Genomic DNA, 27,595 nt, shown 5'->3' with positions numbered 1-27,595 from the left:
TACTATAGCACCAAGGAGCCCTAGTCATTGCCCTGGACCACATAGTGCTGGGTGCTGTACAAACACTCCCTGCCGCAAGAAGCTTACTCTCTAAGTATCTGTCATGACTGGGCAATCTGACCTAGTGGTCAGAGCAGGAGTCAGGTTGGAGCAGGTTACCGAGAGATCAGAGTCCAAGACAGGCCAGAAGGCAAACTGGGGGTCCAGTGTCAGGAAAGAGGTAGCATTAGTTTACTAGGAGAGAAGCAGCAGGTTGTAGGAGCAGGTATTACAGGGAAAGCAGTCTTGAGCCCGGAGAACCCTGTTGCAAGGACAATTTCCTGTTCCTGTGCTTGGATTAAATAGGGGCTGGGGCCCCTTCAAGGTTCCCCCCAATCAGATTCCAGGACTGGAGCCCTCTGTTAGAGTTCAGCTGCTGTTCTAGGCCTTGTTCATGTGTTGCTGGGTGGCAGGCTGGGATTGCCTAGCTCTTAAGCAGCCTGTAGACTAGGGTTCAAGACTCACAGTCACTGACAGGAAGAACAAATGAGAGGGCAGTATAACTAAACAACAAGATGTTCTTGGTCAGCATGATATGCTGTGGATGGTAATTTTGAACAATATAATGCATCACAGATAAAAATCAGTAGTAGTCCAATAATTTTGCCAGTACTGTCGCACCAGTGCAAGACTGGAGTGAGACAAGTATCTGGGTACTTGTGTGGGCCTCCATTGCTGCAGTATTTGAGTGTCTCACAAACATCAATAGATTTATCCTCACAACATCGTGTTGATGTAGACAAGTACTATACTCCCTATTTTACAGAAAGGTATCTGAGGTAGACAGAGATCAGTTGTGGGTGCTTCACACTTGAGCTCTTTTGAAAATCTGGCCTTGCCCAAATTCATACAGGAAGTCCAGTGGCAAATCTACAAAGAGAACTCACATCTCCCAAATCGCTGTCCAGTGCCTTAACCACATTGCCATCCTTCCGAAGAAAAGGACCCTTTGTTTCTTAAATTTGCATTGCACAAGGTACACAGAGACAAATAGAAGTAGTTGCAAAACAGAATAAACAATTCAGCCTTCCTATGAAAACATTCAGAGAAATTCAACTGTAGTTTGGAATGATTCAGTGCGCCTTTATTATTATGTGCTACTGGGCAATCTGTGCAAACAATGCAGAGGATGCTGGCCATTGGAAGGGGAGCACATTCAGTGCTCTTGGAAACTTGTGGGAGGAACCAAATTTTCTGAGTGATTATAATATATTAAAGTAATTTCAATGGAATTTCAGTTATAGCATGCCCCATCTGCAAGACATAGTAAGGGCCCTCAATGAGTGTGCATCTTTAATTCACTCTCGATCCGTATAAAAATGTTTGGCTTTCCTTAGCCTCCCTGCAGCAAGCAGGGAGAATGTCTTTTTTGTAAGGGATTTGTAAATATGCCCTTGAAGCCAGAGTGGAGAGGGGTACTGTTCTGTAAGGGTATTTGGCAGTTCTTCTAATCTTCAGCACATTAGACTATTGTTCTTGTTCTTGTGTGGTTTCATGCTGCAGTGTTGTTTTGTTTTTTTTTAAACTATGGTTCATTATCTTTGAATAAATATCCAGTATTTAGAAAACAATTTTAATACATTCTCTCTTGAAGGGAAAAGTACATGACGACTTCAGAGAGAAATGAGTGTATTTTTCTTGCTGTGACCTTACGGATTTCACATATCCATGCAATGAGGTTTTGTTCCATAAAAAATGGCATATTTTACTGTCAATTTGAAGAGCTTTTAGTAAACACTAGTGATTAAAGTACTGAAAATGAAGTTAGATGTAAAATCTAATGAAAACTTGCATTCACTTGGTGAAAGCAATATAATAAAATGTATTCAAATCAGCTGTTTAGAATAAGCCCCATAGATAGCCAAATTGCATTTTGAAAGGTGAATAAACACACCTTAGCTGATAAGGACCTTTATGACTATTAGAGATGAGCTTTTGCTAATTGTGTTTGACGGCTAGGTGGAAGGCTTTGAGAATGAAAAGTTTGTTGCTGCGTGGCTGATAATGAAACCTCCCCTTGCTGCGCTAATTTTCTGCAGCATCAAAGCTGAATTCAAGGAGAAGAGGAGCAAACAAATAAATGATATAAGCAACTCTTGAGTAATTAGAAAAGGAGGACTTGTGGCACCTTAGAGACTAACCAATTTATTTGAGCACAAGCTTTCGTGAGCTACAGCTCACTTCATCGGATGCATGTATTTTCCACTGCAGTTGCATCCGATGAAGTGAGCTGTAGCTCACGAAAGCTCTGAAAAACTGGAACAGGTTTGTGTTCAATAAATAGTGGGGTATATCTCTCGCTGGAGTTAGTGGCGGGTAAGAAGCACAGTGTGCTCTATGAAATACTATAGCATCCTACACATGTTTATCCCTGCCTGACCAGTTTCCAGGTTAGGTCACCTGGCAACTTTAAATTCCTGACAAAGAGGCAGCGTCTCTGGAAATAATGTGAACGTCAGTAGAGTGAGCCCTTCTCATCTGCAGGACCCACAGTGTCTGCAGTGAAGACTTTTCACTGAACAGGATAAAGGATTCCAGTTTGGCATTGTTGGATCTCCACTATAATTATAGGTTTCAGAGTAGCAGCCGTGTTAGTCTGTATCTGCGAAAAGAAAAGGAGGACTTGTGGCACCTTAGAGACTAACAAATTTATTTGAGCATCAGCTTTCGTGAGCTACAGCTCACTTCAGTGCAATTCAGTGAGCTGTAGCTCACGAAAGCTGATGCTCAAATAAATTTGTTAGTCTCTAAGGTGCCACAAGTCCTCCTTTTCTTTTTTCACTATAATTATGTGGATTATTCTTGGAGTAGGAGCAGGGGAAGGGAGATGAAAATGTTTCCTTGTTCCTGAAAGTGGTACCCAGCATTTTGGCTAAAGTGCTATTCAGTTACCTGCAACTTCCCACAAATCCCCACCAATAAAGGGTATTTAAATATTGCAGTGAATTGAAAGGCTAAAAGACCTGGTGAGGTTCTAGTGCTGTGCTTTGTTCTGTGGGCAACATCCTGCATTTTGCAGGCACATGTGATAGCATCATACATTGTCCCTCTCTTAGGACTCTGCAATTGAACACTCAGTGCTAGGACACTTATAACTGGTGAGTTGGGGAAAAAAAGTAATTCCCTTATCACCCCTAGCACTTATTACATCAAAAGCTCACGACCTGCATACACCACCCTCAACCCCATATGTGCAGAAAGATGGTTTGCATATATTTATATGTCTGCAGTATTATTGGGCGGTGGTTTATTTTAATACACCAGAGCTGATTCAATTGTTTGGAATTAAATATTTCCTGTAATCAAAAATAGCCTTTTTTATTTTTATTTTTCTTTCAAATGGAAATTTTTGCAAAACGTTCCCCCCCTCCCTGCCCGCCAGTGAAACCCAAAAATGAAAAAAAAAAAGTTTTTTTTCTGTTTGTTTGGGATTTTTTTCTTGCCTCCCTCTGGAAAGAAAAAGAACAAAAGTGGGGGAAAGGCATGGGTAAAATGAAAAAACTGGAAATTTTCAAAAGCAAAATTTTAATGAAAAATTTCAAATAAATGAAAAATGGTTCTTTTGACACCCTGGAAGAGTAAAAATTATTTCCAATTGATTTAATTTCTTTGTAAAATCTCATTAACATTTTAATCATATTTGTTGCACAGTTATCAAACCGTAAAAATCCATGATCAGTAATGGCTCTGCCCATCATTAGTGTCTATGGTACTGCATTCGGCTTCAAAATCAGAGGCTTTGCGTATATGAGGATCACTAAGATTACCATGATTGTCTCTTAAGTGGTCAAGATGGGTATTGACTGTTGATAGAAGATCCTGGTAGGTTTGGTGCAGTTTGTTTAAATCCAGACCTCTTGAGATTACAAAACTGAGCTCAGATTTGGTCTTTTTGGCAGTCCCGTGAAACAGTTTTTATGTCCCTTCTCCCCAATGTACCAGGCTCTTGGCCATGATCATGACTTGGCTAGAAATGTAGATATATGTATTACCAGACTAGATCAGACCAGTATCTAATTTAGTATCCTATCTCTGACAATGGCCAGCACTAGATGCCTCAGAGCAACGTACAAGAAACTCTGTAGTGGTCAATTATGGGATAAAACGCACATGGAATCATAGAAACATAGGGCTGGAAGGGACCTCTAGAGTTCATCTACTCCACCCACCCCTTGCTGAGAGGCTGGATTAAATAAACCTAGACCATCCTTGACAGGTGTTTGTCCAACCTGTACTTAAAAACCTCCAATGATGGGGATACCACAACCTTCCTTGGTAACCTATTCCAGTGGTTGACTATCCTTCTAGTTTTCCCTAATATCTAACCTAAATCTCTACATAAAAAAATAAATGGACACAAATCAGATGTCAAGAATTATAACATTCATAAACCAGTCGGAGACCACTTCAATCTCTCTGGTCACGTGATTACAGACATGAAAGTTGCGATATTACAACAGAAAAACTTCAAATCCAGACTCCAGGGAGAGACTGCTGAATTGGAATTAATTTGCAAATTGGATATAATTAACTTAGGCTTGAACAGAGACTGGGAGTGGCTAAGTCATTATGCAGGATAACCTATTTCCCCTTGTTTTCCTACCCCCCCCCCAGACGTTCTTGTTAAACCCTGGATTTGTGCTGGAAATGGCCCACCTTGATTATCATACACATTGTAAGGAGAGTGATCACTTTAGATAAGCTATTACCAACAGGAGAGTGGGTTTGTTGTGGGGGGGAGGAGGGGGGGAGAAAACCTGGATTTGTGCTGGAAATGGCCCACCTTGATTATCATACACATTGTAAGGAGAATGATCACTTTACATAAGCTATTACCAGCAGGAGAGGGGGTGGGGGGAGAGAAAATCTTTTGTAGTGATAAACACCCATTTTTTCATGATTTCTGTGTATAAAAACAAACATCTTCTGTGTTTTCCACAGTATGCATCCGATGAAGTGAGCTGTAGGTCACAAAAGCTTATGCTCAAATAAATTGGTTAGTCTCTAAGGTGCCACAGTACTCCTTTTCTTTTTGCTAAATCTCCTTTGTTGCAGATTAAGCTTGTTACTTATTAACTTACATTCAGTGGACATGGAGAACAATTGATCACCCTCCTCTTTATAACAGCCTTTAACGTATTTGAAGACCGTCTTCTTTTCTCAAGAATAAACATGCCTAGAGGTTTTTTTAAACTTCTCCCATAGGTCAAATTTCTAAACCTTATATCATTTTTGTTGCTCTCCTCTGGACTCTTTCCTGTTTGTTCACATCTTTCTTAAAGTGTGGTTCCTAAAAGTGGACACTATACGCCTGCTGAGGTCTTACTAGTGCCAAATAGAGTGGAACAGTTACCTCCATGTCTTACATATGACACTCCTGTTAATACACCCCAGAATGATACTAGCGTTTTTTTTTGCAAATACATCATATTATTGGCTCTCATTCAATTTGTGATCCACTATAACCCTTAGAGGTTTTTCTGCAGTATGACTGCCTCGCCAGTTATTCCACATTTTATATTTGATTTTTTCCTTCCTACGTGCAATACTTTGTACTTGTCTTTACTGAGTTCCATCTTGTTGATTGTCCAGTTGTCCAATTTATTATGGTCCTTTTGGATTCTAATCCTGTCCTCTAAAGTGCTTGCAACTCCTTCCAGTTTGGTATCATCCACAATTTTTATAAACATATTCTCTACTCCATTATCCAAGTCATTAAAGAAAATATTGAATAGAACCAAACCCCAGGACAGACCACTGAAGGACCCCGCTAGATACATCTCCCTTCCCCCTCCCCCGCCACACACAGTTTGACAGTGAGGCATTGTTAATTACTCTTTGAGTATGGTCTTTCAACCAGTTGTGCACCTTACAGTAATTTCATTGAGGCCATATTTCCCGAGTTTGCTTGTGAAAATAACGAGGATTCCGGTGGTATCTTAAAGACTAACATTTTTATTTGGGCATAAGCTTTCATGGGTAAAAAACCCACTTCTTCAGATGCATCAGATGTTTTTGTGGATACAGACAAACACGGCTACCTCTCTGATACTTATGAAAATGTTATGGAGGACTCTGTCAAAAGCCTTCCCAAAAAAATAGAGGCATATCAGATCTGCTTTCTCCTATCCACTAGGCAAGTAACCCACGAGAGACTGCTGAATTGGAATTAATTTGCAAATGGGATACAATTAATTTAGGCTTGAATAGAGACTGGGAGTGGATGGGTCATTACACAAAGTAAAACTATTTCCCCATGTTTATTCCCCCCCCACCACTGTTCCTCAGACGTTCTTGTCAACTGCTGGAAATGGCCCACCTTGATTATCACTACAAGAGGTCCTTCCCCCCCCCGTAATAGCTCACCTTAAGTGATCACTCTGGTTACGGTGTGTATGGTAACACCCATTGTTTCATGTTCTCTATGTATATAAATCTCCGCACTGTATTTTCCACTGAATGCATCCGATGAAGTGAGCTGTAGCTCACGAAAGTTTGTTCGAAAGCTCAAATAAATTTGTTAGTCTCTAAGGTGCCACAAGTACTCCTTTTCCTTTCAAAGAAGGAAATTAGGTTGGTTTGGCATGATTTTTTCTTTACAAATCCGTGTTGGCTATTGCTTATAATATAATCCTCTTACCCTCTCAGTGCTGGCAAACTGATTGTTTAATAATTCGTTCCAGTATATCTCCAGTTATTGAAGTTAGGCTGACTGGTCTATAATTGCCCAGGTCCTCTTTGTTCCCCTTTTTAAGGCTAGGTACGATGTTTGCCCCTTTTCCAGTCCTCTGGGACCTGCCCTTCCCCTCCTTGAGTTCTCAAAGATAATTGCTGATGGTTCTGAGATTGCTTCAGCTAGTTCCTTAAGTACCCTAGTGTGAATTTCATCAGTCCTTGCCAACTTGAATGCATCTAACTTATCTAAATTCTATATTTTTTAACATGTTCTATCTAACCCCGATCAATTAATAGTTGGTTTATGCCCTGAAGCATATATCCCTTCTATGGTTTTGTAATCCTGTCTAATGTAACTAAATATACATTTGTCATTACAAAAATAGGGCCAGATTTTCAGAAGACATTGGCTGGATGATGTCTCTTTTGGTTGATAAGTAGCTTTGAAAATCCAGCCTTTATTTAGATGACTAACTAGGACCTGAGCACCTTGTAAAATCTGTCTCTAATTGTACATGCTTTGCCATCTGACTATCTTGTCCATGATGTCTAATTTGGTTTTGGACTTGCAGTGGGAACTTTAGGAAGGCATGAGATAATTAGCCATGCTGGAATTCGACCAAAACACTAAGATTTGCAAAATGAGTCATGAGATCTTTAGTGTGCTCCTCTTGCCCCTCACTGGAGCATTGGCTGCCTATCATCTGAGCAAGAAGCATCCATGACTGAATCACCACTTTTTGCAGCACAGTGGACTTATATTTGCTTGTGAGATCTTATGTAATCCTAGGCTTCAGTGGTGGATTTTCTATAGGTGTTTGGGGGATATCTTCCCAAAAGCAAGAATTAAAACACTTTTCTTTTTAAATCAGTTTTGAGGGAGAAAAAGTTTATGATTAAAAAAAAAAGTATATAATCCAGTGTTCTGGAAATCAAAACTGATTGAAACTAATGATAAGTCTTGTCAGTTCTGTCATTCACATGAATTATCAGACATGACTGGTTTCATTCATGAGAATGATGTCAGACCTGGCAATATTCAAAATCTACCAGCTGCAAGCGGCAGATCCCTATATTGGTGTGTCCCTTTAAAGCCACCATACCCTGAGAACCCTGGCACAGCTGGTAGAATTTGTCTGCTGGATAGTTTCTGAGCTCTTTCTGCTGGAGCTCGGCCAGTGAATTAGTGTTGGACCTGTTCCTGTGTGTGTGCGCCTAGAATTACTTCCCACAAGACATTATAACCCCTATCAGGCAATGTTTCAGAGAGGCAAAGCACTTGTGTGACCTCAGACCATCTGTTGGTTGCATAAATTAGTTTTCCCCATTCACTATCTAGCCATAAGGTACATACTCTTTCTTTTTCCAGATTATTGTTAGGGTTTTTCTTTCCCTTTAAGGATGTTGTGTAGGAAGAAGGGGGTGTCCTTTAAAAAACAGAAGCAAACCCCACTCCTCTCTGTTTTTTGGTAGTTATCCCCCTTAGAAACACCACAGAATAACAGAACTAGGTACTCCCTCAACATGGTGAATTTTAAATCATGGAAGTAAGGACAATATTAAAACAACAAACAAACCCCTAGGTGAACGATATACCTTACTAAAATAAAGGTAAATAAGTGTCTAGATTATCAGGAGGTGGAAATCAGCATAAATATGTTTACTTCAGTAGTGGTACACTGATTCACCTTGAGTATCTGTCTCTTAATCTTTTAGGAAGAATACAATACATCAGTGATTTCTGGGCTCAACTTCAGGTACTTTTATAGGCATTTGATTTTCAGATAGGGGATGCTCAGCACTTTGTGAAAGTCAGGGCCCTTTAAGATCTCAGGTCAAGTATCTTACCCCCCCACCCCCAAACAAAACAAAACAAAAAACTGGAGGCACCCAGAACCATTTAACCATTTTTGAAAATGAGAGCCATCATTTTTAAGGCTCAATCCTGAAAGGAGCAGAGCATTGCTTGCAGATGTGGAGGACTGTTAAATCTGCTGATTTTGATCTGCTCATCTCCTTGCAGAATTGATCCCATAGTACTTTAGATCGCCAAAGACTAACAGAGGCACTAATCCTTCAGCCATCCTTGTGAGATGGGTAGTAGTGAGGTAACTACAATATCCTTTCTAGAGACAGGGAAACTGAAACTTAGAAATCCAAAGCTCCCTGGGGTAGGAACTGTCGGTTCATTATATGTGTGCACAGTGACTAGCACAGTGTGGCTCTGATCTTTGATCCTTTAGGCTTTATTGCAATGCAAATAATTAGTAATAATTATCATAATAGCCCCAGGAGTGCTGAGTGTTAATATTAACAGTAATGATAATAAATTCAGCCCTACATTATGCCCTCATAATCCCCAAATCAATGGGGACACAATTTTCAAGCAGAGAGGCTGTGGCTTGCCCAGCTTAACGTAGGTTTTTGAGAAATGGATAATAACTGAAGAGTTCCTGTCTCACAGTCCTGTATTCAATTCACTAGGCTACTGTGCTGTTATTACAATGTAAATAAAGAGGCCCATGTGCTAGTTCTGAATGATTTCCTTTTCTCATGCAGATTTATACGAAACACAACAATCTGTATACAGTGGAAGCCAACAATGCACGTAAATTGGTGGAAATGGCGGCCACAGATATTGAAAAACTACTGAGTAATAGATCGAAAGCCCTGGTGGTGAGTACTAATTCGATCTCTCTCTTCTACTTATTTATCATTCTTTTTGAGTCTTCATGTTTTACTGATGCATGTTTTTACTGTTGTTGTTTTTGCTGCTTATAAATGTAGGGGCAGTGTCAGCCTGATATGTACAGGATTTGACATATGCTGAATGAGGGCTGGTGACTTCATGATAGAAAATCAACTCATTAGTTAGTTGGCATAGGGAAGACGTTTATAGTATTGATTGACACATTAGGGACCTGGGCCAAATGGCAAATCAAAAGATAAATAGGTTGGAAAATATTCCTCTAAGTGCACATGACTGTTCATGACATGAAGATGATAGTACTCTACAGTCATTAGTAATCTTGAAACACTGACTGAATACTGGATCCTCTAAGGTAACTTATTTTGTTATAATATTTGTACATCATCCATTGGGAAGATGTGTTTTGAGACAGACACCCCATGAAAGTTGGGTCATATAAGATGTATCTCTAAGTAAATCACTTAGCCTTTATCGTCTCATCTTTTTAACTCTCATGTCTTCCGTGATGGTAGCCCCTGATTTTCCTCTGCCAACAGTGTGTTCATGTGTTGGCTGAAGCTTCACAGTGTGTTTATTCTACTGCTGACTGGCCATTTTAGTCCATATTTCAACCACCTTCAGTGTAAATGAAATTCACCTTGAACTTCTTATAAGAAGTCAGCCCTCTGTTCTAATCCCATGATCCCTTATGTTTTGAATTGCAAGTAGTTGCTATTTCAAACTGCTCATTGGCAGTGATCTTTTCCTTTTCCTTTCCTGTTCTGTGTTCTAAATAGGCCAAGTCTGGCTAATTGCTTCTTGTAACTCATACCCACAAAACCCTGATTCATTTCAGAGTAGCCTTCTGTTGCCATTTTCAATCTCAACAATGCCCTTCCTAAGAGATGCTGACCAGATTTGCATGGAGCACTCCAAGGGCTTGTCTTCACTACCAGGGAGATTTATGCTGCTGCTCTCCAGTTGACCCCGGTATTCCAGTTCTCCGAGAGCATCTCCCATCAATGCAGTGCGGTAAGACACCGGGGTAAGTCAACCTAGGTTATCTTGAATCCAGCTATGTTGTTCATGTGGCTGGAGTAGCGTAACTTAGGTCGACATACCCCAGTAGTGAAGACAAGCCCGAAGTGTGTTGACTCCCTTGCCTTTCCTAGTGTTAAATCTAGAAACAGGCATACCTTGAAGTGGGGTCTAAAGGATGGAACAGTGGACTGGGAGATGGGTCACTTGGGTTCTCTCATCTTCACACTGACTCTTAGTGTAGCCTGGGACAAGTCAGTTAAAGCCAGATTGTGATTGGCCATCTAGGAGTGAGGGGAGAGAGCACAAGCAGCCTTCATCCCACTCCAGTTGTACCTGATTTGAGTGCCAGTGGCTGGCTGGGGAGTGAAACCACTGCTCTGTATTAGCCTTCAGTACTAGCCTCCTTACAGGTGGTGAGGAAAGACATACACTTGCATCTGCCAGTATAGTAGTCTGGACCAGGGGGTCACCATATGCTGTACCCATTTAAAGGATTGTGGATCTGCCATTGCTTTTTGTGCTTCGCCAGGAGGAATTCCTGATTACTCTTCCAGATCTCTTAGCTTTCCCCATTCTTAATGCAGGGCTATATCTTTAATACATGATCTTTTAACTTCTCTGTGATTTAGCTTACCCAAGTATAAAATGGATGTCATGCTGTTCACCTACAATGTGTCACTGGGTGTTCTGAGGCTGGCTTAGTGTTCACCTTAGTACACATGTACACATAAGGCAGTGTTGCCAGTTTTTGCAATTTTATTGTTAGTCCCACAAGTTTTATTGTTTTTCTTAAAATCTCAGCTGCTGAAATCAAGAGAATATGTGAGAATCTCAGTTTTCATCTGAAAAAAGTAAGTTTCTAGCCCCCATGGTTGCTGAGAAAATCTTGAAAAATTAAGTGAATGCACAGTAAAGGCTCAAAACCAAGAAGGCAAATAAGAAGAACCCCCAAATTATTCTTTTAAAAACCTCTTCATTTTTAGCCACTTTCATGAACGTTTGGGGCCTAATTGATGATTTTTCAATGCTTAGGGTTGGTAATGCCACTAACAATAGGCACCTATTACAGGGCTTGTTATTTATACCTGTGTGGCTGTAGTCTCCTGATGCATATGAAGAACTCCTGTTGAAACATGGGAGACTCAGACTCCTGGCATTGTACTTACCTTGCCACTTTATCCATCAAAAGAAATTCACCCTGTGTAGAGGGCCAGAATTATAGAATCATAGACTTTAAGGTCAGAAGGGACCATTATGATAATCTAGTCTGACCTCCAGCACAACGCAGGCCACAGAATCTCACCCACCCACTCTTGTAACAAACCCCTAACCTATGTCTGAGCTATTGAAGTCCTCAAATTGTGGTTTAAAGACTTCAAGGAGCAGAGAATCCTCCAGCAAGTGACCCGTGCCACATGCTGCAGAGGAAGGCGAAAAACCCCCAGGGCCTCTTCCAGTCTGCCCTGGAGGAAAATTCCTTCCTGATCCCAAATATGGTGATCAGCTAAACCCTGAGCATGTGGACAAGATTCGCCAGCCAGATACCCAGGAAAGAATTCTCTGTAGTAACTCAGATCCCACCCCATCTAACATCCCATCACAGGCCAATGGGCATATTTACCGCTAATAGTCAAAGATCAATTAATTGCCAAAATTAGGCTATCCCATCATACCATCCCCTCCATAAACTTATCAAGCTTAGGCCTGGGCTACACTGGGCGGGGGGGTTCGAACTAAGATACGCAACTTCAGCTACGCTCTTCATGTAGCTGTAAGTCGAACTAAGATACTTTGACTTCCTGGCCATCTCACGGCATCGAGTCAACCGTGGCAGCTCCCCCGTCAACTCCGCTTACTCCTCCTGCCGGGGTGAAGTATAGGCATCAATTCGGGGATCAATTTATCGCGTCTAGATGATAAATCAATCCCCGATAGATCGATCACTACTCACTGATCCAGTGGGTAGTGAAGACATACCCTTAGTCTTGAAGCCAGATATGTCTTTTTCCTCCATTGCTCCCCTTGGAAGGCTGTTCCAGAACTTCACTCCTCTGATGGTTAGAAACTTTTCTCTAATTTCAAGTCTAAACTCCTTATTTCTACTGGAAATACCTCACCTGATGCATCCCAAGACTGCATTAGCTTTTTTCATGGCCATATCACATTGGTGGCTCATAGTCGTCCTATGATCAACCAATATTCCGAGTTCCTAAGCATCACTTAAACCTTCTGCACAGATGTGAATTTTGCTCAGAGTTGCTTACGTCCTAATGCTCCCTCTTTGGTGCTGAAACAGCTCAGAAATTACCATTTTTAGCTGGCCTTCATGAGGTGTTTTTAATCATCTGAGGATTTCTATGATTTACAAACATTAATTAAACAAATACAACAGATGCATCAGCCCCTCCTTGGATGAGCATACTTTGGATATATATAACCCTCATCCAGCCTACCACAATTGCATATTCATCTGCTCCAGTTGGCAAAGCATTGCGTTGGACTTCTGCAGACTCCCAGTATTCAAGTGTTTACCTCTATTCCTATGAAACGTTCTCCCAATCTTTGTTTAACTTTTTAATGCCATGTGTGTATATACACACACTTTTTTATGCCTTTATATGTATATAGGCATAAAAGTGTGTGTGTGTATATACATATATGTACATATACCCTTTTGTGCATGCTGGAAAACTGTATATTTAAATCCTAGTCAGTTCCTTTCAGAATATTGTCTGCCATTATATTAAATACCTACATACCCTTCAAAAGTCATAATTTCCCCTGTGGTGCAGCTGTGAAACTTCAGAAGGGTTACATGGGAATAGTCTAGGGAGGAATTTGTCTGCAAAAGACTTCATTTTCTTTTTATAACTACTAACAAATGTTGTGCATACAAGTTTAGCGTATATTACCGCACTATTGCCAACCTCAAGTATTCAATAATTATGAGTAACGTATTCCCAAATCATACGACTGGCTTAATAAGCGTGAGATTAAAAAAAAATTGGGGTGTTGTTTTTTTGTTTTACTTTCTAGGTCTGATCCATTAGGGTACATTCACATTTTCTCCACAGCCACTTGGGCTAGAAATGTTTTTAAAATGAAAGCTGAGATTCTCATGTATTCACAAGACTCCAGGAGCTGAGTCTTTCAGAAATATGCCAAAATAGTGCAAGACTCCCAATAGACACGTGAGGTTTGGTAATACTGTTACCAACTTCAGTTTTGTTTCTGGCTTGTGTTCTCTATTAATTATCAGTCTGAGATTAGTCTCTGTGATTTAGAGTCTTCCATTCCATTACCTTAGGTTAAACATTACCTACTTCATTCATCTTGCCATAAACGTTAATGGTTGAGATATTTTGCATTGATTTTTCTGTTCACAGCTTCCTGTTTTTGTCATCAGTGCACACTGTGACTTCTGAGTTTATGCCGTCCTCCAGGTCATTTTTACACAGTTGTGATACTCCCTTGTTATCTTCTGAATCGTAATCTGTTGCCTTCTACTAGCAGTTCCTCTTCATCTACCATGCACATTTCTGTGCCATACAGTAGCTTCCCCATATACTTTACTGATTTTGTAAACAGATCATCTGTGCTGCACAAAGTTGATCTGAAATGTAGGTACATTTATACCTACAGCTTCAACTTTGACTGAGAGCAGAAATGAAGTCAGGCATAGCTGTTACTAATCACCACAGTCCTACCAATGGGACTAAAGTGTATCAAAGTGTTAAATTGAGAGCGAGTATGATTCAAGAGGACAATACATCTTTTAGCGATGCCCGAAGGGAGATACCAGTGAATGACATCAGCCGTCTCATTGTTCATACGCTGGCATTGCTAAGGGGCTCCACTGGGTAAATGATGTTCCCTAGGCATGTAGCAGAAACAAAGTTGGGGCAAGGTTATAATAAGCAATATTGGTGTTGACTTTCCCAATAATATACTGGTTTCCCCCAGGTTGCCAGCATGACTATAAATGAAAATTCACCCTTCTGTAACAAAATCTGCAGTGGTGTAATACACCTCTGTGCTAAACCTCTATGATGAAGATTTTTGGACAACATTATCTGATGGTTTTGTACGTGATATATGAAAGTGTCACTCCATCAAGCATTGGAAATAACTCAGAGGGGATTCATTATTCTATTTCTGGTCTGCATATATTAAGAAAATAGTATGACATTTGTATGGAGAGATTATTGTGAAAAAATGGATGAAGATAGCAGGTGCTTTTCTAGCAAGGAGAGAAATTACGTTTAGTTAATCTTAGTTAGGTTTATATATTTACTATTCCCAGAAAGTAAGCCTGTCTACCCCCCTACAATCTGCCAAGGCTCAAATATGGGACACAAAGTGTCACAAAATTCCAAATGAGAGGCATACAAATATTAGAGTTGTGCAGGAAATGCCACAGAGTTTTTTTCTTCTAGTATTAGATAACTGTGTCTGTAACCATGGCACCATGATTTTTTATTTCTTTGGAAATAATTTTTCTGCAAGAAAAGTTATAGGTACCATCCTTGTATAGAATTTAAGTATTTTTGGAACTGAAATGAATGATTTTCCTCAAAATGAGAGATATTTAAGATGTATGAGTCCATCTGGCCAAGTCTGTGTAGGCAAAAAGTTGTGTTCTTCAAATGAGTTAAGCTAATTTGAATGAGCTAACTCAGTTCAAAACTCCCTGTAATGCCTATATAGGTCCTGTTTAACACATTTAAAATAGGTAGCTACAACATGACTAGCTCAAATTAATATTAAAGATATTAAATAGAGCTTGTCTGGAATTTTCTGTCACAACAATTTTGAATGAAAAATTCAGTTTCTGCAAAATTGGAATTTTTGATAGGAAAACTTCAATTTTGCAGAAATTTTTTTGATTTTCCACTTTGTTTCAAGGCAACACAACATTAAACTACAGTTCTATGTTACCTGATTTGGAGTAGTATTTTGGATGCCTGATGCCCACATTCTCTTCCATTGGCTGGGCTCCCTGGCTGGATGACGTCTCCTATGATGCAATGTGGTCTCCCCTCTGACTGCGGGTGCATCATGGGAGATGTCTTCCAGCCAGGGAGCTGAGCCATAGGGGAGAATGAGGGCATGAGTTACCTGAACAACAACCGTGAGGCACAGGAACATCGTAAGCAGATGTAGTTTTATGTTGAACTGACTCAAAATGAAATGCTTTGACATTTCCAAATCAACAAAATATTTTTGATATTTCAACGTTTTTGTTGTGATTTGGGAATGTTGAAGTATCAGAATTTCCCATGGGACAAATTCCGTTCATTGCTCAGCTCTGGTATTAAGCTGTCTACTCAGATGTTAAGGGTGTGTGTGTATGTGGTTCAATTGAGGTAGCTTAGCTCAATTGAAAAATGCACATTTTTGCCGGTGAAGATAGGACCTCTGAGATTAAGCATGGTTTTATTAATACTACCTCTGAATGGATACCTGCTCAACCATGCAGCCGATTAAAAGCCTTGTTGTAGCAGAATAAAATGTGTGAAAAAGGGCATTACAGTCTCCTTAATATTTGCGTGATTGAAGGCTTCCCCTTATGTTCTGAGTGCAGCAATATTATCTTTTGCCAATAATTGCAAGGTCAGAAAGAGACCATTATGATCATCTCATCTGACCTTCTATGTAACACAGGCCATAAAACATACCCCAAATAATTTCTGTTTGAAGTTGAGTGTATCTTTTATTAAATAATCCAATCCTGATTTAAAAATTGCCAGTAACACTAACAGTTAAAAGAAAAGACATGTTGGCAACAACACTGATGAATTTTTCAGAAATGTGCTGCAAAGGACAAGGGTATATTTAGTGTAGGCAGTAGTGTGATGTAGGCAGGTGATGGGCTTTTACCCAACAATTTTGAAATGCAATCTATATTGTTCAGCTGAACAAAACAAAGCCTCTGTGCATATGAGCTCCCGCGCACATAATTTTTGTGTAATATTGCTTGTTGGCCTAACCCATCACTCAATGCAAGTGACTTCAACAGAAGTTGGATCTGGCATAATGTGCGTACATGAGAGAAGTTACATCTGAAAATTTAATCAACGTGAACGAAAATGAGTTCTGCAGGTGTATGGCCTCACATGATAGTATACAAAGACTGCACGCATCAATGATTGCACTAGGGTTGCCAGGTATCTGGTTTTTGACCAGAATGCCTGGTCAAAAAGAGACCCTGGCAGCTCCATTCAGCACTGCTGACCAGGCTGTTAAAAGTCTGGTGGCACAACTAAGGCTCCTTGTCTGCCCTGGCTCTGCGCAGCTCCCGGAAGCGGCTGCCATGTTCAGCTCCTAGGCACAGAGCTGCCCTGAGCACTGGCTCCGCAGCTTCCATTGGCCAGGAATCGTGGCCAATGGGAACCGCGGCCAATGGGAGCTGCGGGGGTGGTGTGTGCGGACGGGGGCAGCATGAAGAGCCGCCTGGCCATGCCTACACCTAGGAGATGGACATGCTGTCCGCTTCTGGGAGCCGCCTGAGATAAATGCCACCCAAAGCCCGCATTCCTCACCCCCTTTTGAACCCAAATTTCTCCCGGAGCCTGCATCCCGCATCCCCTCCCGCACCCCAACTGCCTGCCCCAGCCCTGAGCCCCCTCCCGCACTACGAACCCCCATCCTCGGCTTCACACCAGAGTCCGCCCCCCAGCCAGAGCCCTCACCCCCTTCCACATCCCAACCCCGTGTCCCAGCCCGGAGTCCTCTCCGAAACTCTGGACCCCTAATTTCTGGCCCCACCCTGGAGCACACCCCCCTAGCTGGAGCCATCACCCTCTCCCACACCCCAATCCCTTGCCCCAGCCCCAGTGTGGGAGCCCCCTCCCACACTCTGAAACCCTCGGCCCCATCCCCAAGTCCAGACTCCCCTCCTGCACCCCAACCGCCTGACCCAGCCTAGTGAAAAGGAGCAAGGGGAGAGTGAGCGAGGCAGGGAAGGGGGGGATGGAGTGAGCGGGGGATGGGGCCTCGGGCAGGGACGTGGCAAGGGTGTTTGTCTTTCTCTAGTCAGAAGGTTGGCAACCCTAGATTTCACACAATTATATGGAGGTTGGATCGATACTTCTTTGAAAGAATGGCATGCAATAACCAAGTATCTCTATCTTTACCTGTATTTTTAATACAGTCTCACTTTCACAAACTGGTTGCTCTTGGCAGGGAAGTTAAGTGTCTCCACTTGACTGGATGCTTAGGGTATTTCTTTCTTTTGGCTTAATAGCTCAGATTACATACGTGATGAAACTTCCTTCTGTACTAGTCTAAAAAGTGGAGCTGACCCTTTAAAAACCATCTGTGGCAGGGTGTACATTTATAAATAACCTCCTGTCCCATTTGCTGCCCACTCTCCATGGGCGCATCTTGATCATTTATGTTCACAGATAAAAATACACAGAAATTCCATAAGAAGTACAAGACATCAAACACTGAGAGGGCTTTATATTTCTGCTACATTTTCACTTGTTACTATCGATTTTTGCTTACTTTTTCTCTTTTTTCTATAATTTTTTTAAGTCCTGCCCACAGGTGGCTTAGAATGATTTCAGGGAATATTCACTCTTGCAATGGAAGCCAAAATACCTGGGTTCTTAGTTACTAGACCACAATGCAACTTTGGGCAGATTGTATAACCTCTCTTTGCCCATTTGTAAAATGGGTTCTAACAATACCTCACTAGTATGTTGTGAAGTTTAAGTAAGAAATTGTGGTAAGATCCATGGACTTTGAGATCCATGAGTCAGAGACACTACACAAATGTATAGTGCTACTGGAATATTTGCTTTGGCTGCAGATTTGGTATGGCAGCTTACTTATTTATTGCTGTTTTGGGTGAAGACAAAAATGGGAATGTTTGTACTTTCACAGCTTCTCCTTTAATTTCCTCTTTGCATAAACCAGCTGGACTGTTGAAAATCTGAATTTAGTTGCTAAGAACTATTCCATTGTCATCTGTGAGAGTTAAATATGCATATCAAGAAGAGAAAAAAATATAAGTACAGCTATCTGAATATCTTTTATTTTTCTCTCCATTTTCTCCTCTGTATTCTATACAGCCTACAACAGGTTTGCTTCAATAAAAAATAATTCCGTGTCTCAGTTAGCTAGGACTGTTCATTTTTTAAAAGAACTGTTCAAGTGTCCAAAATATTATTTTTGGTACCTAAACATGTATTTTTCTGGTCTCTTTTCCCGTTTGCTAACCACACTACATGGTTGCCATGCTGATGAGCACCGCAAGAGCTATTGCTACCTCCAGACACAATACCTCCGGTGTTACAGGAAGATTAAGGCACTGGATAGACAGCCAGATGATATGGGTTCAATTCCTGGCCCTGCCAGAGATTTTCTGTGTGACGCTTAGTATCTCTGTTTTAGTTCCCTGTTGTAAAATAGGGATGATAATCCTCCAGTTCTCTCACTCTTTGTCTTTCTTATGATCTTAGTTTGTGAGCTCTTCGGGTCAGGAACTATAGCTGTTCAGGACCTAGCACAATGAGGCCTTTATTAAATAATTAGTTAGTGAAAAAAGGTTCCTACGCCACTTAAGAGCTTTTGAAAATTTTAACTATTGATAATGCAAGTTTATACTTTGTTAAAAAAGGCACTGCACCACTCTACAGGAGTAGCTCTAAACACTATCCCTTACCGTGGCTATAACTGCGGCGTTTGCTGTAAAATACTGTGGTATCTTTCTTGAGGTCTGGGCCTCATCTTATCAAAACATTTTCAATCTCCTGGCAATGCAGAGGAAACCCCATCTGACCACAGCTACAGTCTCTTCCTTTATAGATTGGTAGCTCTGGAACTGTAATCCAGCTGTCCCATGACTGGAGACTCTACACATACTCTACAAGCCCCCCAGCATGCCATGCCCCCGCTGTGGCAATTTTCTGTTTTTCAGTGTTAACATAATTAAAATGAAAGCAATGCCTGACCTAGCTTAATCCTCTGAGACTGAGGCTACTGTTAAATTTATTCTTGGAGCCCTATACTGTAGATAGTAGTGTTTTATTGCTGTTACTTACAGAACGAATTTTAGCAAAAACATGTTTAAAAAACAAAATATGTTGTAGCTGTTTGCCTTTCTCTAGGTTGTTAATAGCTGAATTATGGAGAAGGTGGCCTGTAATGGCTATGGTATCTCCTTCAAGATCTCCTTCAGGCTAAGGATCTCAAAGTGCTTTGCAATTAACATAGCTTCGGGGGAGGGGGGGGCAGTAGGTTAGTATTATTGTTGTTGTTACTTGCTTCTGGTCATAGCCTTTGTGACAGAGCCAGGAATAGTACCCCAATCTGTATCTGGCATTTCTAGCTCATACACCCTGACTGCTCCTCCAAATGCTGGTCCCTATGTGTATTCCATATGCCTGAATCTGGAAATTCTAACAAGCAGTGTCTGTTGGCCAGCACATGTGCAGTGGTTCTCTTTGTGCTCCAGACTGAGGGAAGAAGAGGCAGTAGAGGCCGACACCTCTCCAGTTCCTTGTTGCTGCCACATGTCCTGAGTCAGAATCCCTGTGCCCACAGATTTCTCCAGAATTTCTCCTTGATAGTCTGTAAATAAATTGTGTAAATAGTTCTACAGTTTTTATATTAGTATAGTTAGAGTTTTATAGTATAGTATAGCTAGTTCTTTTCCCCATATTGTCCGGGACTGTTCCTAGAGTCTCAGGGTTCAAGAGTTGTGTTTTCCTTCTGGTTGAGAGCAGACCCACCCATCATGGCAGACCCCCCAAATATTTTTTTTACAAAGAAAAAGTCTCCCTTTGCCTACATCCAAAATTCCATTTGAGGTTATTTCTGAATCCCATGTCAACTAAACGATCCACTTACATGTTTTTCTTCCCAAAACCCCACGCCTCTGCTAAGGAGAAGAGAGTTCATTCCCTCGGTGTAAGATGTGCCTTAGCATTCTACCTGCAGAGGACCAAACCTACCAGAACAATCACCTAGGCCATTTCTTGCCATAGCGGAAGGGTCACAAAGACTGGCTATATCCTCTCAAAGAATCTCTAAATGGATTTCTCAGTGCATCATCACATGTTACCAGTTTGGACATATCCCTTCGCCTGATGGGGTAAGGGCATGCTGCAGGAAGTACCGATACTGCATGCATGCAGAGTGGCTACCTGGAATTCCATTGACACATTCACAAAACATTAATCACTAGTTCAGGCCTCTGCCCTGGATGGAGCAGTGGGAACTGAAGTACTTCAAGCATCTTTCCTGCTGGAATCCTCACTCCCGTCTCCAGTCTGAATCTTGCTTGTCAATCACCCACATGTGGAATACAAACAGGGACCAGCATTTGAAGACAAAAGGGAGGTTATTTATCTATACCTGGAAGTTCTTTGAGATATGTGGTCCCTATCTGTAGGCCTCTACCCATCCTCCATCACTCTGCTTCCACTTACTACTGGATTTATAGTAAGAAGAGGAACTGGAGAGGCATCAACCCTCACTGTCTTGTTATGTCATCAGTCTGGAGCGTGAGGAGAACTACTGAGCATGGTGAGCTAATGGACACAGCTGGTCACACATCTCAAAGAACTTCCAGTTACTGGTAAATAACCTCCATTTCTAGCCGTCTGCCTTAATTGTCCAGCCATCTTTCATCTCTCGTATTCTATTGTGTGAAAGTGGGTTTATACTGAAAGATATTGCTCTGGGTGCTATTGCTGCACAAGAATCATAAATAAAATAAACCACAATGTTATGTATTCTGGACTATCCACAACTTCATACAATATATACTTGGAGTACTTGAAAAGATCACTTAGATTTTGGAGCTGCTACCTCTTCTAGTGATATTCCCCATTCTCAGCGCAGGATGGAATATTTCTGCAACCTGGTATATCTCTAAAACCAGAATGAACTTTTTTTAGGATGCCCACAAGAGCTGGAGACAGTGAAACAGTTCAAGTATTTGGTGGCAATCATCACTGATGAAGGATCAAAGGCAGAAATTTTGGCAAGAACTGCACAAACAACAGCAACAGTGGCAAAGCGAAAGCCAATTTGGAGGAACAAGAACATCTCTCTGGAATCCAAACTGAAACTGCTGCACATACTGGTCATCTCCATTTTTCTGTATGCGTACGAGACATGGACCGTTACAGCAGAACTTGAATGGAAAATACAGGTAGTAGAGATTAGATACTTTTGTAAAATCCTGGGCATCTCCTACTTCGACCACGTTATTAATGAAGAGGTTCACAACATCATCACCCAACATGCTGGGTCATATGAAGACCTCCTGACAACCGTGAAGAAGCACAAGCTGAAGTGGTACCGCCATGTAACAAGATCATTTGGCCTATCCAAGATCATCCTCCAAGGGACAGTACAGGGGAAGAGAAGAGGGGGTAGACAGAAGAAGAGATGGATGGACAACATAAAAGAGTGGACAGGAATGGACTTCGCGGAGACTCAAGCACTGACACACAACCATCAGGGGTGGAGACAGTTGATTGATTGCTCATCAGTGATGGTGCCCCAACAACCAATGCAGTTATCGGAGTGCTGTTGCAGACTGTTGCTTACATGTGACAACTGGATTAATCTTTCGTACTGACATCTTACTATCCTAAATTCTCTCACCCTCCATGCCTAATCATAATAATAATACAACATGAGCTTTACAATATGTCTGGAAAATTAACAAATGCAAGCTTTGGTGAACCAAGGATACAAGCGAATTCTGGCGTCTCTTCATGGAACATGGCCAGCTGGCCATCACATTCCATTTCTAATGCCTCTGCTGATTGCAACGGCTGTATGATTGAATGGGGAAGGTGGTGATTTATCAGATAACCCAAGTCCCAGTGTGTTTTGGCTTCATAGATTAAAGCCAGCACCTTGAACTCCACCCTGCAATCAACCAATCACTATTGCAATGCATTCCTAGTATAACACTCTGCTTAATACATGGTTTCTACACTAGCTTCAGTTTCTAGATAGAAAAGGAGTACTTGTGGCACCTTAGAGACTAACCAATTTATTTGAGCATGAGCTTTCGTGAGCTACAGCTCACTTCATCGGATGCATGCCGTGGAAACTGCAGCAGGCTTTATTTATACACAGAGAATATGAAAAAATACCTCCTCCCACCCCACTGTCCTGCTGGTAATAGCTTATCTAGATAGTCTCATCATCTAGCACCAGGTAACATATATTACAGTAGTCTAGTGCTGATATGGCAAAGGCAAGGAGGACTGTGGGGCAGTTGGTATGCAAAATAAACAGGCTCAGTCATCTTGCCTGGTATAGATAAAAGGAAGGGATGTTGGCTGCTATTTGGGCATTGAAGTCTATCAGAATTCTGCATGAGAAAGGACTGCAGAATATCACATTAACATGCCATAACCTACCGTATTAAGTAAAACAAAAACAAAAAAATGACCAGCTACTCTCTAGGCTGTTACCAGTCCAGTGTTCAAAGGAGTCTGTGCAAAAATAACGGGTAGAGCAATAACAGGCTGGGTGGTGCTAACAGATGCCTCCCAAAGACAAGAAAAGATTATCAGCCTGTCTCACAGATGCCAGAACGTCTGTCAGATCAGCCAGTGATGCTCACAGTGACTGGCAAAGTGCTGAAATGCTGCACTGTCACTGGGTGCCCATGCTGATGGTAGCTCTTGTAACGGTAGCTGATGTCAGCTCATCAAGACCCAGTTAGATAGGAAAGCCAGGTGGCGTTTTACCCCTGCAGCAGGGGCTTCTTACAGCCCTATCACCAGCATAACTGCAGTTGGCATAACTGGTCCCTCCCCCTGATTAATTAACTCATTAGGTCCAACCACTGCTTTCAGCAGAAATTCTGGGCTCATTCAGTGTTTTGAATGAAAACTGAGAGGGTTCAGGGAACTGACTTTCTGATCTGTGCATTCAGTTGCCATATAATTTCTCAACTACCTCCTAAGGAAAAAACAAGAGGCTTTCTGGGGGAGAGAGTCCTTGTGGACCTGGTGTTTCATGACATGATATTTGTGAGCAGCAATGTAGTGATGTGATTAACTAAACTCAGGCACGGGAACGGCATAATTCATGGGTCGGCAACCTTTGAGAAGTGGTGTGCCAAGTCTTCATTTATTTACTGTAATTTTAAGGGTTTGCGTGCCAGTAATACATTTTACATTTACAGGGGCCAGCGGACGGAACCCCAGACTGGCAGCGGGGTGGCAGATGGAGCCCCAGACCGGCAGCGGACTGAGCAGCTCAGCCTGCTGCCGGTCTGGGGTTTTGTCCGCCAGCTCCTGCCAGCTGGGGTTCCGGCTGCTGGCCCCGCTCAGATGGGGTTCGTCCATCCAGGCCGGCAGCGGGCTGAGCGGGGCCGGCGGCCGGGATCCCAGTTGGCAGCAGAGTGCCACTAAAAATCAGCTCGCAGGTTGCTAACCCCTGGCATAAATGATATATAGATGATGTAATCACAGGAGGAGCACGGTTTATGAAAGGTGAATGGATTGATCCAAAACTGAACAAATTTCAGCCTTTGAACATACAGTCAAAGGATCAAATGTCCATTGTAATGTTAAGAAAAAAGGGAGAGGTAGTGTTGGGAAATAGTTTTTTGTCTGGCTTACACTGATGATCTCTCTTTCTGTCTCTTGTACTTGCCAAGCACTGGAGTGGTGTAGGCAAGTACAGGGCACATGCCCCAAGCAGCTATGCCAATGCACCTTAGTTCTGAGCTGTAACATCCCAGGTATTTCAGCTCTCCAATGAAATGCTTCCAGTTTTAGCACTGCTAGGTTGCTTAACCCTAGCATGTGCCTGGAGAAGTTTCACAGCGCCTGTCCTTATGTACTGGTACAGAATACGGGCCATGTAAGCCTCCACTTTGAGTGTGTATGCGAGTGTGTGTGTGTGTAAGCTTTGCTTAGCCTATTTCAAACTAACATAAAACTTAATTTCAGCAGTTCTAATAGACTGCACTATGTAATCTCATTGATAAACTTCCTATTTCAGTTCCAGTAAAAGTATTCTTTATTTTATTTTTAAAATGTCATTAAATAGATGCCAACCCAATTGTGTAATGGTGCTAGTCGTGATACAGGAGACCCTGAGCTCAGACTTGATCTAGAGAGAGAAACTTCAACCCAGGTAGACTTGTCCAAAATTTTCACTCCCAAAATAAAACTGGTGATGAGACGGATGCAGAAGAGGCAGAGTTTGGTGGTTTCACTCCTTTGAAGAGAGGAGCAGATGAAGGGATTTCTGAGAGAAGAGGAACAGAAGGTAATTACAATCCTTCCCTCCCACCTTGAGCTGGAATTGTTGGAAACAGCAGTAGGCACAGAAGCTGCAAGTCCATATACCAAATATGTGGACCCTGCTACTGTGCACTGAAATTCCATCGTGTATTTTGACATGCTGCTGTTGTACATCAACAGTGCACTACAGAACTTTTAGTGCACAGTAGCAGGGTCCACATGGCCAGCTAGTGCATGGCAAGTAAGATTCATGCCCTGGCTTGCCGCACAATAACTTTCTGTGTAGACAAGCCCTAAAACTCAGTAGTATCTCACAAAGAAGGGCAGGCAACAATCCTATCTTCTCCATTCCTTTGTGCTGAATCTTTGTTGAGGCTTTGTTTGTGTCAGCTGGTGCACCTACCTGTACCAGTTTGGGTAATCTTTGCTGAATGCAAGCAAGTCAGTTTTATGGAAGGGAGCAGAGGTATTTATCAGCTTGGCAGTTATTTCATTGATCCCATGCCTGGCCTTTAAGCCAGTTAAAGTAGGGCTTGTTAAGAATTGCTGTGATTCCATGGCATTCATCAAGATCAGGTTTCTTTTCAGTGAATTGTAGTCTTTCTTCGTCTTGTCCTTTGCTGATACTACGCACCATTCAGCCCTGTCAGTTTCAGAAGCTGTATCAGTAGGTAAAGCAGCAGCAGCAGCATGATTGTCTGGATGAAGTCTCTGTTTTAAGTTTAGCTCTAAGAATTTCATCTGTTTCCCACTTTTTTCTTTTTTTTTAATTGACACATCACCCAGCATCACTGGAAGAGCTCACACTGGAGAAACGTTGGTAGGGAGGACAGCTTGAAGGGCTGACAGCAGTCAAGGCAGGATGTACTTTTCCTTTCAGAAAACAGCTCACAAGGGAACCTTCCCCATACTTTGCTAGTGTTTTATTGTCACTTAAGTAGATTGTCCATCGTAAGGGTAGCTAGCAGTGGACTTTATCTGCTGGATTGTAAGACAACAGCAATTTCATGCTTCTCAGTTCAGAGACACAGTTAAGAGGGGAAAATGCTGTAAATGGAGGAAGAAGTGGAAGATACATGGAACAAATTATTGGTACCCAAAGCAAATATGTTTTGTTGCATTTGTACATACATGTGTGTATTATATATGTGCGCGCACACACATCTACAAATATTATCTGTTATATGTCATCCTCTTTAACATATCAAACTTCTTTCTGAAATAGGGGGGCTAGGAAACTCCTTTTTATTTTTATACTAGACTGAACTTTTATAAAAAAATAAGTTTTAAATGTTGCTCTTAAATCTTGGGTTATGAAAAGATAGCTGGAAATTCCTAGACCTTGACAAATTTAGTACACAAATGTTTAAAATGTATTTTACGAACATAAAGTTAAAGGGTGATTTTATCTGTGTGAGTATTGCAAGATCATGCCTAGTGTATATCTTTATGCAGCAATGTGTGTCTTGATTCTTCAGCCAATTTTTCCACCATGTGCTATAGTATTGGGACTCTTAGTGTTCTAATTTCTGTGTATTAATTGCCTTTCTCCAGCAGTGCAGTAAAATCCTTTAATGAGCAATTCACTGGGGGTGTGTGTGCAAAATTTGCAGACTTTATCATTGGGTGCTTAATGTTGTCATTCTTGACAAGAGACTTGCCAACTGTGCAGCATCTAGCACAATGGGCTTGTGGTCCCTGACTAGGGCTGCTAGGAACTATGGTAATACAAATAATAAATAGTAATAATAACTGGCTCGGATACTATATAAAGCATAGCCCATATGTCAGAGAGCAATGTTGCACTTCTCTAAAAATAATGGCTTGCACTGACAGATTATAAAACTAGGAAGAAGATCCTGGGTGGTGAGACAAGCACGGTTTTGCTCTTTAAGTTGTAATACTGTGTCAGTTAGCATGTATGAACTTCACTTAAATCTTCAGATGCAAATGTAGCCTATTCTTGAAAGTCACTAGCCGTGGCTGAAGCAGATGTGTTTTGGAATGACAGCTAGTGAGATGTGACACTTATGTAGTCAAGCATTTGTCAACTTGTTCACATATCAGTTGTTTGAATTTGTTTTCACTTGCCTTGTCTTGAGTCTTATTTTATTAAGTTGGATGCAGGTTGTACGGGTGCAGCATAGTGTAAAGTAGCACAGCATGCCTGAAAGTGATGACTCAAAAAATTCACACACCTTGCAAAGCATTAGAGGTTCAGGAAAGTAAACCATAAGGGCTTGCAGTGAAAATCCATGATTGTAGTCTTTCCCTGTTGTTTTTCCTATCGTTTGCTGTGGATTTTATATCCCCGCTGACAGGTGAAAAGGGGGCCATTTCCCTCTCATCTACACAGACAATCATGACTCATCGTCTTGATGGTATGTAGCGTAAGTCCACAGAGGTGCTGGGATGGTATTTAGTTCCTCTGCTGAACCTCTGGCCTCCTGGCACAGAGTATTGCAGCAACAGTACTATATATGGACTGCTTACACATGTGACTGAGATGACATAGGCTGAGACTGGCTTGAGGGAAATATTTTTAAATGATCAGCATCACCATTTAGCGTTCCCTTTCATTCCACTCACAAAATTGACCACTGCTGCTACAACTATGAAACAAGTATGTTTTTTTGTTTCCATTGCACCATTCTGGCAGCATTTAGTATGAAAAGAAAGTAGGAACACTGGGACTAAAGGAGCCATAGGTCCCCCAGGTTAGTATTTTCTATCCAGATATGCCCCTTTTGAATGTTTGTTTTCTTTGCAACAAATTCCCTTCCGATATTTCCACGGCTTGAGTTCAGAACACTACATTCTGGGTTTGTGCATTACTTTTTACTTCTTTTCCCCCAGTTGGAAGATTGTGATTCTCTTCTACGGGCATGTTCCCCTATCCTCATTATTGGCATAT

At 41.5% G+C, this 27,595-nt stretch overlaps 1 protein-coding gene across 3 annotated transcripts in view; it reads left to right on the top strand.

Annotated features, from left to right (window-relative positions):
- Window positions 1–27,595, top strand: part of CACNA2D1 (calcium voltage-gated channel auxiliary subunit alpha2delta 1) — a 683,749-nt gene that overhangs the window by 98,081 nt on the left and 558,073 nt on the right. For all 3 annotated transcript variants that reach the window (XM_073328631.2, XM_073328632.2, XM_073328633.2), the window contains exon 3: window positions 9,274–9,390. In XM_073328631.2, the coding sequence (XP_073184732.1) occupies window positions 9,274–9,390 (117 nt within the window). The remainder of the gene's footprint in view (window positions 1–9,273; window positions 9,391–27,595) is intronic.

The sequence above is a fragment of the Lepidochelys kempii genome, chromosome 1 (assembly GCF_965140285.1).
Source record: "Lepidochelys kempii isolate rLepKem1 chromosome 1, rLepKem1.hap1, whole genome shotgun sequence".
NCBI classification, from domain to species: domain Eukaryota; kingdom Metazoa; phylum Chordata; order Testudines; family Cheloniidae; genus Lepidochelys; species Lepidochelys kempii.
The sequence above is the reverse complement of the archived record's forward strand: the minus strand, read 5'-3'. Positions and strand labels throughout refer to the sequence as shown.